Source organism: Micropterus salmoides, unplaced genomic scaffold, assembly GCF_014851395.1.
Source record: "Micropterus salmoides isolate LMB-PRFRI ecotype aquatic unplaced genomic scaffold, ASM1485139v1 Ms_hic_scaffold_6, whole genome shotgun sequence".
Taxonomy (NCBI): Eukaryota; Metazoa; Chordata; class Actinopteri; order Centrarchiformes; family Centrarchidae; genus Micropterus; species Micropterus salmoides.
The window spans coordinates 32,117,798-32,135,048 of NW_024044348.1; the positions used below are offsets into that span (position 1 = coordinate 32,117,798).

Sequence of the window (17,251 nt, forward strand, 5' to 3'; positions counted from 1 at the left end):
CATTAAATGAAATGTATTTGCTGAACGTATATTAAGTGTAAGACACAAAGCAACTAACTGGTTCCACAAATCGGACACTTGTTAAATATCAAAATCACATTACAGTTTTTCATTTCCCTATTTCTGACTTGAGCATATTTGCATTTTGTTGTGTATGATGACTTTAAATCAAGTCCATGCCCTTGTTAGTGTGTTGTGGGCAGAATATCACCACTTGTTTTACTACTCTTCCTGTGGCTCAGTGTTGACAATTATTTGACAGTATTGTCAAAGTATTCCTGTGTCATAATGTGTAGTGTCTAGGTGGCTGTAATGTGGAGGTCAATATTGCCTTAGCCTTAAGAAAAAAAACCTAGATAAACATGTTTGGGTATTTTGTAAGATAGCTCAAGGTAACCAGTTGTTTAAGATCATGTTACAAGGTAACATGATGGTGACATACTTAATCAGTACTTGAGGCAAACAATCTGTTGATTTTTGACTGGCATGCGTGCTCATAGGTACTTTTCTCTATTGGTCTTGTGAGCTCAAACCCAACTTGATGCAATCTTGCAAAAAAAAATCTTTAATAGTTTTTTGTATGTGGCTATAATGTAGTGCTCACTTATACAATCATGATCGCCGTGAATGTGTGACGAACACATGCACGCGTATTGCACCCAGTTCATTTGAAAACCAGTAGGGCTACAACCTTTTTATATACAGTCTATGGCTACAACACCGGCGAGCTAACGTTCTCAATTGAGCCAACTAAAGCACAACATCACACTGTATTTCACATGTTTTGCAGTAATGTTAGTTTACCTGTCTAATAGGATGAAAACGAAGTCTTGTCAAGTTTTGTCAGTTTCAAATCAAACTGGAGGTCTCTCCTGACTCAAGCCTTTCTGATGATGACCATGTTTCCGAACTTGATATCGTTTGGCCTGACGTCTTCAGCACATTAAACTTTGTTGTTGGTTTTTATATCCTTACGTAGAGTTTGTGTTGCAGTCTATGTTGTGCTGGGAGCCAGTCATTTTTTGGTTGTAGCAGACTCTCTCGTTAGCTGCGGTGTTGTTGCTTTATGGTACCACATCCGAAGGCAAGATGCTCAGGAGCACGCATGTCTTCGCATAGGATTAGGAATATTGGCCATCAGAGGTAACCGAACAGTATAACACTATGTGAGGTTACAACCCCTTCACACAAAGGCAGTAAAATAGTGATTCATTTCATTAAAGAAATCCTACATATAGCTCCTTTAAACACATGGCGTGAGTCCTCTTTCATGCGATGGAAATGTTAAAATGACGACATATTGTAACGTTAATATAGCTATCATCATTAACTAGGCTCCTTACATCCTTGCTAATAACTTATTTGAAGGTGGTTCTCTAACATTGATAGCGTTGTGTTTAAAACAGATAGACTTACTTATTAGAGTTAACTTGAATACTTTACTTTTGGACACATTTGTGCATGATACTAACCATTAAACTCCAGATTGATTCAGGAATCTTCTCTGCAGGGAAATACCGGTGTTCTGACAATTTATGCTTCCTTGTTGAAAAATGCTACCTTAATGCAAATCGATAGCACCCCCTGGCGCGAGCTGCCCATACTTTGCTCTTCTCTATCCAGAGGAGAAGCAGCAGCACCGTGCAGGACGAGGAGCTGTGGCAGCTGAAGCCCTGGACTTCCTGATTCCAGAAGAGGAGGGAGTCGGACGACTCCACTCCTTCCATCCATGGGTCCCCGTGCAGCTCTCCCCTCACTCCGTTCCAGCCCATGGAAGACGCCAGATACCGGACACTGTGACTTCAGCACCGAGGGGGTACTTCTGCAGGACCACAGGTTTACTTCTCTGCCGCCAGCTCTCTGCTATCAGTTTGTGGTCTCCTTAAGGAGCTTCTGTCCATCATCCAGAGTTTCCAATGTCGGGATCGGTGTCTGGCAGACCCAGACGTACCATATCCTTTGGCTGCAGCATTCCCGAGCCCACCAGGAGGGAGCTCGTTGAGGCACCGGTTAGCTCGGAAGGGCTTTTCGTTTCACCTTTGCGGACCCTGGTTGACACCATGATGTCCACTGCTCAATAGAGTGGAGTCGCACAGCTCATGCTTCATGGACAGATGGATGGACAGCCTGATCAGCCGAGGCCACAGGCTGGAACAGATTCGGTAAGGCAGAGGTGGTGCCCATGAGAGAATGCTCAGTGCGCCCTGTGGTTCTCACTGAACTGAGCTCCCCCGCTGGGATTGGACACTGTTACGCACCCTCTGTGGCCCAGTAAACTGCTATATACCTTCCCAACGGTCTGGATCATCCCCCAGTTCCTGGACTGTGTGCAGGGAAAAAGCCTGTAAGCGATCCTGGTTGTGCCAGAGCGCACAAAGGCATACTGGTTTTCCTGCCTACAGCAGCTGCTGTCGGGCCACCCATGGAAACTCCCGTGGTGCAGGGACGCTCTCTCCCAAGCAGGGGGTGCGATCAGGAGCCATTATGGGTCTGGCTGCTGAGTGGCTGTGCTTTGAGAGGCTGGGTTTCTCACAAGAGGTGATACATACCATTCAGGGAGCGAGAGCAGCGTCCATCCGGTCTTCGTACACCACTAAGTGGACTAAGTTTAAGCGCTGTTGCGCGGCTCAGGGTCTGGACCGCGTGGCCTGCCAGCTGCCCTGTATGCTTTTGTTCCTCCAGCTTCTGATGGACAGAGTGCTGGCTTTCAGTACAGTGAAAACCTTCACTGCCGCCATTTTTTCCTGCTGAGGTTTTGGTGACTCTGTGTCTCACGTCTTGCAGCTCCGAAGTCGGACTTCGAGCCCCTATAGCTGAAGTTTCTCTCCGCCAAAACTACACTGCTTTTGGCACTGACATCTGCCAAGAGAGTCAGCGATCTGGCTGCCCTCTCTGTGGCTCCCTCGTCTTAGAATTCAGGGAGACGGCCGCTCCGCTGTCCTGCATCCTAACCCTGCCTTCAGGCCCAAAAGCATAACAAACTCCTTCAGGTCGAGGGTGATTACTCTGGCCGGCTTCTTCCGTCCTCCTCACAGGTAAGAGGAAGAAGCTGTATCCCATCTCCTCTGTCCAGTGTGCACACTGTAATTTTATGTTGTGTGCATGGATGCCTGGCGCCATTGCCAGTGCCTGAGAATAGTCTCTGGGTCTCCCTCTATCAGCACAGTGCCTATCTCATTGGCTGTGTGAGGCCATATTGCAGGCTTATCTGTCCTGCAGTGAGGCTTCCACAGAGAGCATCAGAGCACACTCTACAAGAAATGTCTCTTCATCTGTGGTGCTGCACAGCGGGATGATGGTGGACGACATTTGCACGGTGTTGCCCGTAGGTGAAGGCAAACCGCGCACCTGATAGGCCAGGGAAATAGTCTGAACAATCCAGTTGCTGATGGTGTGTTTAGAAGCAGGGAGCCCAGCCTTGGGGGACCCGAAACACACCAGCAACTGGTCTGCTTTCCTCCACTGGGAAGACCTCAGAGTGTAAATACTCAGTGCTCTGACAGGGCAGAGCAGATGAAGTCTCCCGTCCTCCGTCATCACATGAGGTGGGGATGAAACGCCTGCAGTACCGTGGACCCTGCCGGTCTGGCCGGAACCTTAGGGACATAACCTGGACAAGGGTGCAGGATGGCCCTGACCCTCCCCGGGGCAAACTCCAGGCATTGGGGAGAAATCGAAAGTGCCTGGAGATCCCCCACCCTCCTCAGAGAGGTGATAGCGAGGAGAAAGGTCATCTTAATGGTCAGGTGCTTGGCCTCAGCCGACTCCAGGGGTTCGAAGGGGACCTCAGCCAGCGCTTTGAGAACCACTGCCAGGTCCCAGGTGGGAACCCTGGAACGAGTCACGGGTCTCATCCTCCTGGCTCTACGGAGGAAGCGCACGACCAGTGAAAGCCTCCCCAAGGGCCCATCACTCAGAGGGGCGTGGAATGCTGCAATGGCAGCCACATACACTTTGAGCGTGGACGGGGAGAGGCCAGCGGAGAAACGGTGCTGGAGGAACTCCAGTATCACAATTAACGAGCAGGTAACTGGGTCCACCGACCGTTCTCTGCACCAGGTGGTGAACACATTCCACTTTAGGCCACACATCCTTCTCGTGGACGGGGCTCTGGAGCTGAGCAGCGTCTCGACTGCTCCTGTCGTCAGGCCCGCCTCTAGGAACTGCGCCCCCTCAGGGGCCAGACCCATAGCTGCCACAGGGCAGGGTGCGGGTGAAAGATCCGGCCCTCCGTCTGGGACAGCAGGTCTCTCCTCAGAGGGACCTGCCAGGGTGGGCCCTCGAGGAGCGATATTATATCCGATATTATGTCCTGGCGGACCCGCTCCAGAACCCCCGGGAGCAGAGCGACTGGGGGAAACGCATACAGACGCAGCCTCGGCTGTCACGGTTTTGAGGTGAAGGCAGGGTTGAGCAGGTTGGAGGACCCAAACGCAGGACACGAAGGCTAGTAGGTGCAGTTCAGAGATCTATTTAAGGGCAACAAAAAGCGAGCACACTTACAGACTGAGTGGCTGAAAGACTAAGTCCAAAACAAAGCTTGTCCAACAGAAAATCAAAATCCAAAACGAGCAGGGAAACAGGGAGACACGACGAGTGAGGCTGACAACAGGAACAGCCCCTGTCTCGACAGCAGGTCTGCTCCTTCATTCTGGGTCCCAGGGATGTACATCGCTCTGAGGGACAGCAGTCTCTGCTGGGACCACAGGAGGATCTGATGTGCCAGTTTGCATAACGGGCGCGAGCGCAGACCCCCCTGGTGATTGAAATAGGCCACCACTGCCGTATTGTCGGTTCTGACAAGGATGTAGCAACCGCGGAGGGCGGGCAGAAAACTCCTCAGAGCTCTGAAAACTGCCAACATTTCCAGGCAATTTATGTGCCAAGAGAAATGATGCTCCTCCCAGGAGCCTCTCGCGAAGCGGCCGTCCATGACCGCGCCCCATCCCATGAGTGAGGCATCTGTTGAAATAATTGTTCGGTGACAGATCGCTCCCAACACGGGACCTTGGGACAGGAACCAAGATTTCCTCCATACAGACAGGGAACGAAGGCACCCGCTCGTAACCCGTATCAGACGGAGCGGATTTCCCCTCGAAGAGAATCCCTTGGATTTTAGCCACCACTGCAGGGCTCTCATGTGCAGTAGCCCAGAAGGTATTATACTGGACACTGCTGCCAGGAGACCCAACACCCTCTGAAAGTGTTTTACAGTGATGGCGCGGCCTAACTGCACTCTGGTCACTGTGGACAAAATGGACTCGACGCGTGCGGAAGACAGATCGTGTCCCACACCACCCCTAGGAACGTAGTCCGTTGGGTGGGCGTCAGCACGCTCTTCTTCGCGTTGAGCCGCAGCCCCAAATGCTGAAGGTGGGCGAGGACAACATCTCGATGCCGAACCGCTAACTCTCGAGACTGGGCCAGGACGAGCCAGTCGTTGATGTAGTTCAGTATGCGGATGCCCTGGAGCCTCAACGGGGCCAGAGCTGCATCCATGCATTTGGTGAACGTGTGGGAAGAGAGTGCTAGGCCGAACGGAAGAACCCGATACTGGTAAGCCGTGCCCCCGAAGGCGAACCTCAGGAACTTCCTGTGAGATGGACGGATGGAGATGTGGAAATAAGTGTCTTGCAGATCTATTGTGACAAACCAATCCTCGGATTGGATGTGACTGATGATGGCAGGGATGGTAAGCATCCTGAACCTGAATCTCCTCAGAGATTGGGTCAGGGACCGCAGATCCAAAATCGGACGCAATCCTCCGTCCTTCTTGGGAACCAGGAAGTATCGGCTGTAGAAGCCGGCTTCTCTGACCGGCAGGGAAATGAGTTCTATGGCCCCTTTTCTTAGCAGAGGGCGGACTTCCTGTCCCAACACCTGGCTCTCTTCTGCGTGTACTGCAGTCCCGACCACCCCACAGAATCTGGGGGGGGCGAACCCCGGTGGCGCCCTGAAGCGGAGGACTGCCAGGGAAAACTCGCCGGTGAACCACGGTTTGTGAGCCCAGTCGTGTTCCGGCTGCCGGCCCTTGGGGCGGACAGACCGGTGAGGGCCTGCTGGTGACTAGTGCGTCCCGAGCGCTGAATCGGTGGGAGAAACAACGCCTGTTGCTGGAACCACCATGAGAGAGGGGACCTCGATCGGCCTCTCTCAGGGGAAGGGGGAGGAGGCGGTGTGTCCCCCTACTCAAAGTCTCAGGACCTCTTCCCCCGGGCCCGCCGAGACTGAATGACGGTCCTCAGATCCGTCTTCTCGGGGGGCTGTGGGCGAGAGCGCTGTCTTGTGTTCCAGGTTGGTTGTGGGGGATCCCGTGAAGCGACGCTCTACTTCTGGCTGTGGCGGTAGGTACTGGATGAAGTCTGCGTCCGCCTTTTCTGAACCGTCGCGGTCCTGGAGTCTGACCGGCGGGGGAGCTCAAACGCCTCCCCCTGAGTTTTTGCCGTGCTGGAACCTGTTGACTACAGCATCCACTGCTTCACCAAACAGGCCAGTAGGCGAGAGGGGCGCATCCAGGAGGAAAGCCCTCTCCCTCCCCTGGATGCCCGAGAGGTTGAGCCACAGATGGCGCTCCGTAGCCACCAAAGCCGCCATGGATCTCATAGCCAGAGTGCCTACTGAATAGAAAGAGCTAATGTGTCCTGTGTGCCGGCGTGCTTATATACCCCTCCGGTTACACCGTCACACACTACCGTTCTAGTAACACCAATAGGATTGGAGTAGTTTCATTCATAGTTCAGCCCTGCCACGCCCAGAGGCGTTCCCGTAGTGTCGTCACCGACGCATTTCGAGTTCCCTCGAATAAAGTGGGTGGTAAATGCCTCAGAAACCCAGCTAATATTGTCATTTGCATTGTTTTATTAGGTTTTCCCACACAGTCAAAAAAGTTGACATGCAACACTTTTTGGGCACAATATTATCCAAAAGATATTTGCTATCGCAAATATAGGATTCCAGTTATAGTCCATGTTCATAACCCTGAAGGAGGCTACACTGTAAATACTAACACTAATGGACAGAATTATGATTGCTATCAGAATGAAGTAATGTACACAGATTTTTTTGTGGTGTCAGATAGCTCAGAGAAATATGGGATTACTGTAAAGTCATTGTTGGTTTTTCGAGGATGTTTTGTATTGCAAAGAAAGAGCCTCTTTATTCTGAAAAAACAGTAACACATTGATCACCAGTATACCCACTGCAACATTTATTTTTAATGTCTTAGCATTGTAATAACAAATATATGACATGCTTGTGCTTTATGAAAGAAGCAGATTGTGGCTTATATGTACTTACCATACATTGATACACTTACCATATGTTGAATGAAGGGATATTTCAGTTGTAAAATTGGCTAAATATTTTTAAAAGGCTTACGTACAGTATGCATGGCTGTCAGAGAAATAAATCATGTTTACTGGCTTCCACAACTGAAACAGTATTGAATTGATTTTTAGCATGCCCACACTAAGTAATCCTGTTTGTGTATCCTCTGTGCTTATTGCTGTAGTGATTCTTAGAGCATTGAGAGAAATGAAATCAAATGAAAAGGAAAATGCAAGATTTTTGGAAGCTGCTCCATTTTAGGCTGATATAATTAAAAGTGGAGATTATTAACCTGCAGCAAGCAAACAATGAGTTCTTAGATAACAGGAGAAAGCAGATGCCGCAGCGACCCTCCCCCGGTTCAGCTTCAGAAATACATACCATTTGTCCTTGAAAAAGCTTAATTAAATGCAAAATGAGTTATTTTTCAGGTATCATTAGCTCTGCTGAGAACATGTTTTGTTATATCACCTGTCTCTTTTTACTCCAAATGCCCTACAAATGTAAATAATGGAGTTATAACCTCGCTCTCTAACGGATTTAGTGCTGACCAATGGCGTCAAACATAAAAAATGGAGAGGTCTGCACTATTTTATTTTTATTTTCTTAAAAGCAGTGGGTGAATAGTGACATCATCACCTTTCTGTGGAGGTGAATATATGATTGAACTCATTGTGTGTGTGCACCTGTGGAAGGGTACAAGGCTGTAAAACTATTAGAGCTATTATTCCCTAAATTGATGGCAGGCTGAATTTCTGTCATCAGATGTCTGGTCTGCACTATACCCCAGATGCTTTTGATAAGAAGAAGAAAAAATTCTGTTTCCTCAAAAGAAAGGTAAACACTTTTAGAGTTTACAAATAAATGGGGAAAAAACAATAGAAATCGCTCTTGAAAAATAAATCAGTTATTTGATGTTACAATCTCAAGGTTTAGACACAAAAACAGTTTGGTTGAAGGTCAGGCTGAGATCATGATGTCACAATAATAACCAGTAGTTACAGTGAGGGAACAATTGTGGTCATGGTTAAAATAAACACTTACTGTATGTATAATAGGTAATAAACAGCTGTCTTCTTTGTTAGTTCAACATTTTGTTGAACCATTCATCCATCCAACCTCCTCCCTCTGCAGACTCTTTCACTCTATAATACCGTCACTTGATTTGCTCTTTTGGACTAGAGTCATGATTCCAGCTAGAGGTCACTTGAACGTAAACACATGTCGTTTAGAGGTACTTGATGAAACATTTTTAATATGCTGTGAGTGCAGTATAAAAGGTTCAGACTATAAAATGCAGACACCTTGGGTCTCAGTTAAAAACGACATAAATAAAGCCAGAAAGTGGCCGTGGTGCTGTCAGTTAGTTGTCAGTTAATTTCAGGCAGGATTTTTAAAAGTGAATTTTTATAGCAAATGCAGTGTTGAGAAACTTACTAATTTGATTTAGATAGATAGACTGAAGTAGGGCTGCACCTATTTGACTTTCTCTCACGTGTTACCTCAACAAATCAGCTGATACAGAGTATTGATCTAATACCAGTGTTCTCTTTGTTACAAATGTTTAGCGTCTTCAGTGTACCTCACTGCGTGGTAACAGGAGGAATTGCTGGCACTAAACACTGAGTCAATCCATTTAATAAGGTCTGTATCAGTGACAGCACTGATCCAGTGGTCTAGGTCTATGCTCCGATAATTTGTACTGTACGTGCATCATCTAAAATAAAAAAACTTGTTGAATTCAACTCAGTATCTTCACACTTCTGATGTCCCAGTAAGTTTAGAGTGACAGATTTGGCCATTAACCGTTCAACCTTGTACTGGCATTGAAATGAATTGAATCGGACTGAAATATTGTTTTTAGCATAACATTCACTCTGGACCCTCTGCAGACCACTCTGTTCCTTAATTTGGGAACTAGAATGTGACTCATCTCATCATAATCTTTTAAGGCGCTCCAAATTACATTACAAACAAGGTCAGAGCACATTCAGAAGTAATAAGATTTTGATAATCATTTTTAATCCCCCACCCTGCTGTTACACCACAAGAGAAATTGCGTTGTTTATTTATTTTCCATCAGTGCTTTTGCAAATAAACAGTTTGGGTTTCCGCTCTCAGTAAGGGGATGAATGATTCACCCGCTCCCCACCTCCAAAAGCCCGTGTTGTTGAGTCGATCTCAGATCTGTCTGCCTGTGAGACTGCAACATTAGAAACAATCTCACCCCTACCCCACAATGCACTTGGGTCAGGTTCATTTAGGTATGACCATGGGATTGGTCCCTCTGGGAGCAATTAGTGCTCAATAAATAATCTGGGATGGTGGGAGCAGCGAGATGTCAAACACTGGCTTCACCCTTCGTCAGCTAAACGCCTGTTACCCTCAGCTCCTGAGAGGGTGTACTGTCACTGTTTTGTGTTTCTGCGTGACTACTCCCCAGCTGCATACACTGTAGCTCAGAGTGATTTCAGACTTTGTTCAACATAACCTGCGTGATGGGAAGTGCGTGTGTGTGTGTGTCTACGCACGCATGCGACTGAGTTGCTTCAGTAAAAATGATAAAACAATTGTGTAAAATCCATACAACCATAAACCACAAGGTGCCTGTTTGTTAATCATACTCTCAAACATGCGTCAAACTTGTTTTCTTTTTTCTTTCCATCAAAACCTTATCGAAAGAAACGTCAGATCTGAGCTTTAAAACTAAATCTGCCAGCTCTTCTCTGTCTTAAAACCTGATGCAAAGTAGATGAAACTTTGCAGAAAACAATGCCTGTGCTCTTCTTCAAAGTCTGATTCATCTCTCTCAGTCACCCTTCAGCACTGACAATTTATTCATCACGCAGGAACAAAGTGCTCCAGATTTGGTCCTGGGATTCAAAAGGCAATGATTTCACTGGAATGCTCGTTCTATAAGATAATAATGTAAATACCTGCTAATTGCTGCGGTTTCCACCATTAACGCGTTGTGAGAGGAACGTCATCTTTGACAACACTGATGAAAGTTTTGGCGTACTATTCTTTTCATCTGAAGCACAAAGACACCTAGTGACAAGAATTCGTTTCGTTTGGCAAAGAGAAAAGACCAGTTGTTATGGTTACAAGTTATAAATAGAGCAGCTAGAAGAGTAGGTGACAAGGGAACTGAGAGTTTCAGGATGAAAGATGCAGATGAAATCCACCTCGCAATCCCTTGCTGCAGACTTGGAAACATCAGCCAACAAAAAGAAAGCCAGTATGCATATAACCTCATCATCTGTTTTTATTTCTATTTCCTGTTGCTGCTTTGCTCACTGATATATGGCAAGATCTGTGTTAATGGCTGCTGTTACACCGCATTTTTAAAGTTCAGTCTTGAAATAGAGTAGCAGTGAGATATCGACGGTTTGCCTTGTCTGCTGCGACTTGTGTCCCCAGCCTCCCCTGTGATTTTTGGGATTTGTGTCATGCACATTGTTCTCTGCCCCAGTGCCCAGCACCAAGGGCCTCCTGATACAGCCAGTAATTAGAAGCAGCTCAAGGATTTAATGAAGAGGCGCTCACTTGATGGCAGCAGCGCTTGAGACATTGCCAGTGGCTCTGACTTCAAAGCTGAAGATATGGCTCGTCAGCAAAGGCCGGGGAAAAGCTGCAACGAGATAACAAGTCATGGCTTTCTTTTGATTTCTGGCATGCCAGGGCACTTACTATATAGGTTTGCAGCCAGCAAGGGCATGCAAATGGTTGATCAGTGTGGTATTGCGCTACTGGGCAAGGAGTATCATCAGCAATAGAGCCCAGTAATGATGCGAGTGGGAGGCACGATAAGATAGGCTGCGTGAATTTCCTCCCCCTGCTGATTCCCAGTCAGTAACTACCAGAATCACTCCCAATCATCTACTTTAGAGTGTGCTGCCTTCCAGAAACAGACTCTGGAGGAGCTTTGTGATCAGCCCAAAAGGCTTCAAGGAGGAGGATATGTTTCAAAGTCATTCTCATCTCTCTTTGACTGCTGTGAACCTAAAAAAAACTGTAGTTCCTCAGGAAAAGTTAAATGACATTTGCAATGTATGAATGAATATTAATGACAGTTATCATGCTATACCCGAATACTGTTTGCTGGTAAGCTAGGTAAGTATTCGTTAAGTACAGTGTTCATACAGTACATGGTGTTGTGTGCTGGTCTGTGGGGATTAATGAAGTAGATAATGTCCTCAGCTGCATTGCTGAAGGGTTTCCACCCCCACATTCATTTAATATTAACTACAGCATTTTCCTACAACTTCACCCCACAGATAAGATACTTTCTTTTTTTCTTTTCTTTGATTCACTCAAATTGCATTTAGCTGTTTCATAATTCCATTTTTAAACTGTTACATAAGATTGTTCCATAAGGTATATATAGTACACTTATAAACACACATGGGAAGGATGTAAGAAATCAGGCATCTTTTATAATTATAAATCTCTAGATCTGATTACAAATATGCCTCCTAATCTCAAATAAGGAAGAAAAAAAAAACGAATGACAGATGATTTTTTATTTCATGGTATTCAAAATAGTTTCAGTCACACAGTCATTATGTTTCTCACTGGTTGCCCAGATCGTCACTGTCACCAAAGAAAAAACACTTTGAAGGCTGAAGGTCTGTTGAGGAAAAGGTACTACATCTTCAAACATGGAATTACACCATATCCAACATGACTAAAATCAAAGAATGAAAGGTTGAGGTAGACTTTCTTAGTTTGCTTTCTGTTTCTTCTGTCAGCTCAAAGCAGGACTCAATGATTTTTTTTGTTAATATTCAAGACCCTTTTGAGAATCAAGCACACCACCTTTGGTTCTCAACTGTTTTCATCTTTGGTTTCATTAAAACTGTGGTAGGCAATTTTGGAGAAACTAGCAAGAAACAGCTAGATTCTTAAAGTATACAAACGAAATGTAGAGAGAATTTCAACAAATAGGGGTAAACCGGGACGAAAGTAACAAGCATTTACAGTCCAAGCTGTGACAGCACCTTCAGCACACAACCCTTGATGGAGCTGCCAAATATCACATGATTTCGTCATTGTTTACCGCGGCCGTCTTCGGGAACTGTTTCTGCGCACGGCAAGCAAATTTCTGAAGCGGTACTGTTTTTCGAATTACAAGTTGTGTCTCTCGTTTCATGTGTCACAGTAATGATTAATCTACAGGTTATTTAGGGCTTTAACACACCCTGAAATTTGCCCTGTCAGAGTTTTTCAGTGTAAAAATAAATCATGTTTATATGTTAGGAGTTCCTGTCGGGACAAAAGTAACTCTTGTTACTTTAGTGTTAATTTCATCCCGCTACAGTGACCACAAGTGTTTCTTTTGTCCTGCTGCTAATGTGGTGACTTCCTCTGTGTTGCAGCATGTATTAAAACATGTTTATGTTATATTACATCATTCATTCATTCAATTTCATATTGTTCATATTGTTGAAGAAAGGTTTTATAAAATGGATTGACATTGCCAATAAAAAACATTTTGAACAAGTATATGGTTGGGTTACTTTTGAAACATTTGAAGATAGATGTAAATAGTTGTAAATAATTGTAAATAGATAATAAATAAAATGAAAATGTAAAAAAATGTGTTACTTTTGACCCTCTTGTGTGTTGCTTTCGACCCAACTGATAGGGTCACTTATGTTTAAAGTGAAATTATACAGAAGTCGTTCTACATTTATACAAAATAACACTTGATATTGATAGACCACACCTGGAAGTTAGTGACCACAGCAAAAATATATCACTGTCTACAACATAATCTTTTAAAATTAGGTTTTTCTGAAAAATGGTACTTTGCCCCTGCTCTCCCCTACAACAAAAGTGCGTCTGAAATAAATTGCCTACCCCAGCTTCTAACATCATGCATCTACTTTATATGGATCCACATAAACTAGATGCATGATGCAAGATGCATTCATGAGCTGCACTTGTTACGTTCTCCTGTCTGGGTGCTGTAGATGTCTAAAGTCTGTCCGCTGCTGCAATTCTGGATAAGACTGTCACTATAAATATAACTACTAACTAACTAATCACTAAAAAAAGTAAGATGATTTACCAACCCATAGTAAATGATAGAAATAGGGGTAAAGAAGAAAGTAGGCTCTGCAGGAATAAAGGCAGCCTCAGGTTACTTTTTACATGTGTCCAACACATACTGTATTATTAAGCACATTTACCATCCAGGGCCCGTATTTATCAGGCTTCTCAGAATTACTCATAAGAACACTGCTAAGAACTGACTTAAGAGTGAAAAAATTCTTGGCTCAAAGCTGTGCTTAAAAGATAATTATCAGGCATCATGGTCCTAATTTGAGTGAAGTGTAGGACTAAATCTTACAGTTTTTTTCAGTCGCTAACAAGCGCTTACCCATACTTCAGATACTTTTTCTAAACTCTTAACACAGACTCACACCTACAAAACACAATTGGCCAAATGGATAATTTTCTTCTCAAAAACACATTTTGTTAAATATATACTAACTCTTTATTTCAAAATATAACACATTTTTCTCTGCACACACTATCTTTACCAAAACACTGGAAATCTGACTCAAAATGAAATTATTCTGTCAAAGAATGACACTTGTTTTCACTTCACAAAGTACATGCAGTCAATCAAAGTACACCAGGTTTCAAAATACTGGCTATTGTTGACATTACAAAAACTACATAGACTTTTATGTTTCAGTTTTACAGGTATTTGCATGCAAAACATGCAATCCACCGTTTTTACTCTAAATTTCTTGGTTGGTAACTGTATGTCCACAGTAATGTTCACATTCAAAAGCATTCCAGTAAAAAGCAAATCCGTTTTTTTTTTCCCTTACTGTTTACTACAGGAGGTACAGTAGAAACACGGTATGATAGAACAGAAAAAGTTTTACAGTATTTCTTACAGTGAACAAAATATCCGTGAAACACACAAGACCATTCTGAACAAAAAAACAACAGCAAAAAGTCCAGATAAAAACTGGGGGAACTAAAAAAAAAAAATTGCTGTATCTAATCTCTGCGATCTTCAGGGTTAGGCCTGGTCAACATCCTGAACTGTGATGTCCCTGCAGCCAGCATCCATGGCTTCAAGGAGGGACATCTGGTCATGTGGCTGATGGTCATAAACCTTCCACCTCCATGCTGAAAAGAACTCCTCTATGGGGTTGAGGAAAGGTGAATAGGGTGGAAGGAAGAGACTTACCAGTCTTGGGTGAACTTCAAACCATGTTGTTATTGCTTGCGCATGATGGAAAGCCACATTGTCCCAGGTAATTACAAAGGTCCTCATGTTTTCACCCTCCCGATCCTGCTCTGGAACCAGGCGCTGGTGGAGATCATTGAGAAAGGCAAGGATGCGCTCAGTATTATAGGGTCCAACCTGACATCTGTGAAGGAGTAATCCTGCATTTGCAATTGCTGCACACATGGTAATGTTTGCCCCTCTCTGTCCTGGCACATCAACTGTGGCCCTTTTTCCAATTACATTTCGTCCACGTCGACGCCTTTTGGCCAGATTGAATCCTGCCTCATCTATGTAAATGAATTCATGAGGGGCCTGGTTGGCCTCCAATTCCAAAACTCTCTGAAACAAATTCACGAATTTCATCACTGACTACTGTTCTTGGAGCCCTTGGAATGCCACCACCACGCATTCTTACACCTCTACCTTGCCCTCTCCTTGGGCCTGCTCCTCTCACTGCTCCTGCTCCTCTCACTGCTCCTGCTCCTCTCCCTGGTCCTACTCCTCTCACTGCTCCTGCTCCTCTCCCTGGTCCTGCTCCTCTCACTGCTCCTGCTCCTCTCCCTGGTCCTACTCCTCTCACTGCTCCTGCTCCTCTCCCTGGTCCTGCTCCTCTCACTGCTCCTGCTCCTCTCCCTGGTCCTACTCCTCTCACTGCTCCTGCTCCTCTCCCTGGCCCTGCTCCTCTCACTGCTCCTGCATCTCTCCTTGCTCCTGCACCTCTCACTGGGCCTGCTCTTCTCCCTGGGCCCCTTGCTCTTCCTCTTCCTCGTCCAGACATTACAGTGTTTGTCTTTTTCTGTTTCTGTTTCCAAACACATCACTCCTCAAAGTCCTCCTTTTATATATGTGTCAAGTCAATGTAATAGAAGAAAAAAACCCTGCCACTAAGCCAGACTGGAATCAGCTGTGGTTGGTCCAATTTACCCAACATAAATCAGCTGTGTGTCAATTATTTGAATGTTTGTTTATTATCAGCCAAGATATATTGTTTTCGAACTGATATCATTGCAGAAACAGAGGTTTTTATACTGTATCTAAGGTTTGGAATATTGTTTTTGCTATTGTGGGATGGTGTGTGTTAACATTCGTAAATACTACAAAAATAATCCATAATTTTGTGGGGAGGTATAGCTTGTCTGTTAAGAAAATTTAAGCATTGTGGAAATGTGTTCACTGACTGCGTATTGTGTGAAAACGACATGAAATGTGTGAATGGTATGGCCACAAAAGACCGATGCTGTGCTAACTGTGTTTAGAGTTTTGAAAATGTGACAACTGATTGGACAAACGCTTGTTAGCGACTGAAAAAAACTGTATATTCAACACACATTCAAAAAATAATAATTTTCAAGAGAATACATTATGATATAGGTCTACACATTAATAAATGAAAGATAAAAAAGTTTATCTTTAAATGAGCGCCATCAAATGCACCTACTACTCATGTGAAGCCCACTATTTGCATGAACTGTGTTTGCTTCTGTCGCATTACGGACGGTGTTGTTGGGAAGTCGATGAAACGCGTGACAATGTGCGGAGTTGTAGCCTAAGTGCTATAATTGTTTCCATGACTATTCGGCTTATTGATGGCTTGTGAATGGCCAAAATCATCAGCATTGCTGTGTTTGTCCTGTGAAAGAAACAAAGTGTCATCACCACCTTCAGTTTAGCTGAAAACGCATTACTGTGTATAGTCAGTGGTGAGATGACGTCCCTCCCCAACTCGCTGACAAAGATTATGCCTGCGCTGTCCGACCCCGTCTTATTAACTGCGCGTCGTCAGAATTCTTCCTCTCTTCTACGCATGTCTCTTTCTCCACAGTGCCATCACAAGCCCTACAGGCAGCTCCTATCCACTTGAGAGACCTCTGGAGCTCTCTTAAATAACTGGCAGAGTAAGAGTGATTCTTAGCTTTAAGAAATTAGATAACTTGCTTTTATTCCTAAGTTTAAAAGTAGGAGTAAATTTCATGAATTCTCAGCACTTAAGACTAAAATGGCACTTTGAGAAGCTTGATAAATACCAGCCCAGAGCAATATGTTATCTTTGACCTGACCAGAGCAGACAGGTCTATTTGAGCTCTCTGGAATCCTGTGTTCAGCTGTAGAAGCTGAATGCCTTCATTCAGTCCCAAAGAAGGACATAAAGTGTCACCTGTGTGATTTGGATGAGGCTGAGAATGAAATGCAATTCATATTCTGCAGTCACTGTATCATGATCTTTGAGTTAAGCTTTTCCTGAAAATGTCTGCTGGGCGTCTCAGTCCATTTGGCATGACTGATGAATGTAGATTGTAGCCCATGTACACATACAGGGCTTTTTACTTGGCTCTGTTTTTTCTGTTAAATGACATCCATGGAGTAACGTTTTGCTGTATTTTATCTTGTTAAGTATATATCTGATACACTATATATTATATTATGTCGATATATAATTTAACTTGTAGGGCTGTAACAAATTATTATTTCATTATCAATTAATCTGCAAAACACTTTGATCAATAAAATGTCAGAAATTGTGAAAAATCACAATATCCAGAGCCAGAGGCTACATCTTTAACTGACTTGTGTTGTCCAAATAACAGTTCTAAAGTCAAAGCTATAAGTTTACTGTTGAAGCAAGACAAAGAAAAATTTTAAGATTTTTAAGAAAAGCTTTCTGCATTCAGC

General features: G+C 44.4%; 1 protein-coding gene across 1 annotated transcript in view; it reads left to right on the forward strand.

The window, feature by feature from the left end:
• The first annotated feature begins 2,484 nt into the window (after positions 1-2,484).
• LOC119889892 (xaa-Pro dipeptidase-like) overlaps positions 2,485-17,251 on the forward strand; it is a 48,153-nt gene continuing 33,386 nt past the window's right edge. Inside the window, exons 1-5 of the mRNA XM_038700805.1 lie at positions 2,485-2,662; positions 2,785-2,791; positions 2,913-3,035; positions 3,220-3,329; positions 5,907-5,996. Coding sequence (XP_038556733.1) covers positions 2,485-2,662; positions 2,785-2,791; positions 2,913-3,035; positions 3,220-3,329; positions 5,907-5,996 — 508 coding nt within the window. The remainder of the gene's footprint in view (positions 2,663-2,784; positions 2,792-2,912; positions 3,036-3,219; positions 3,330-5,906; positions 5,997-17,251) is intronic.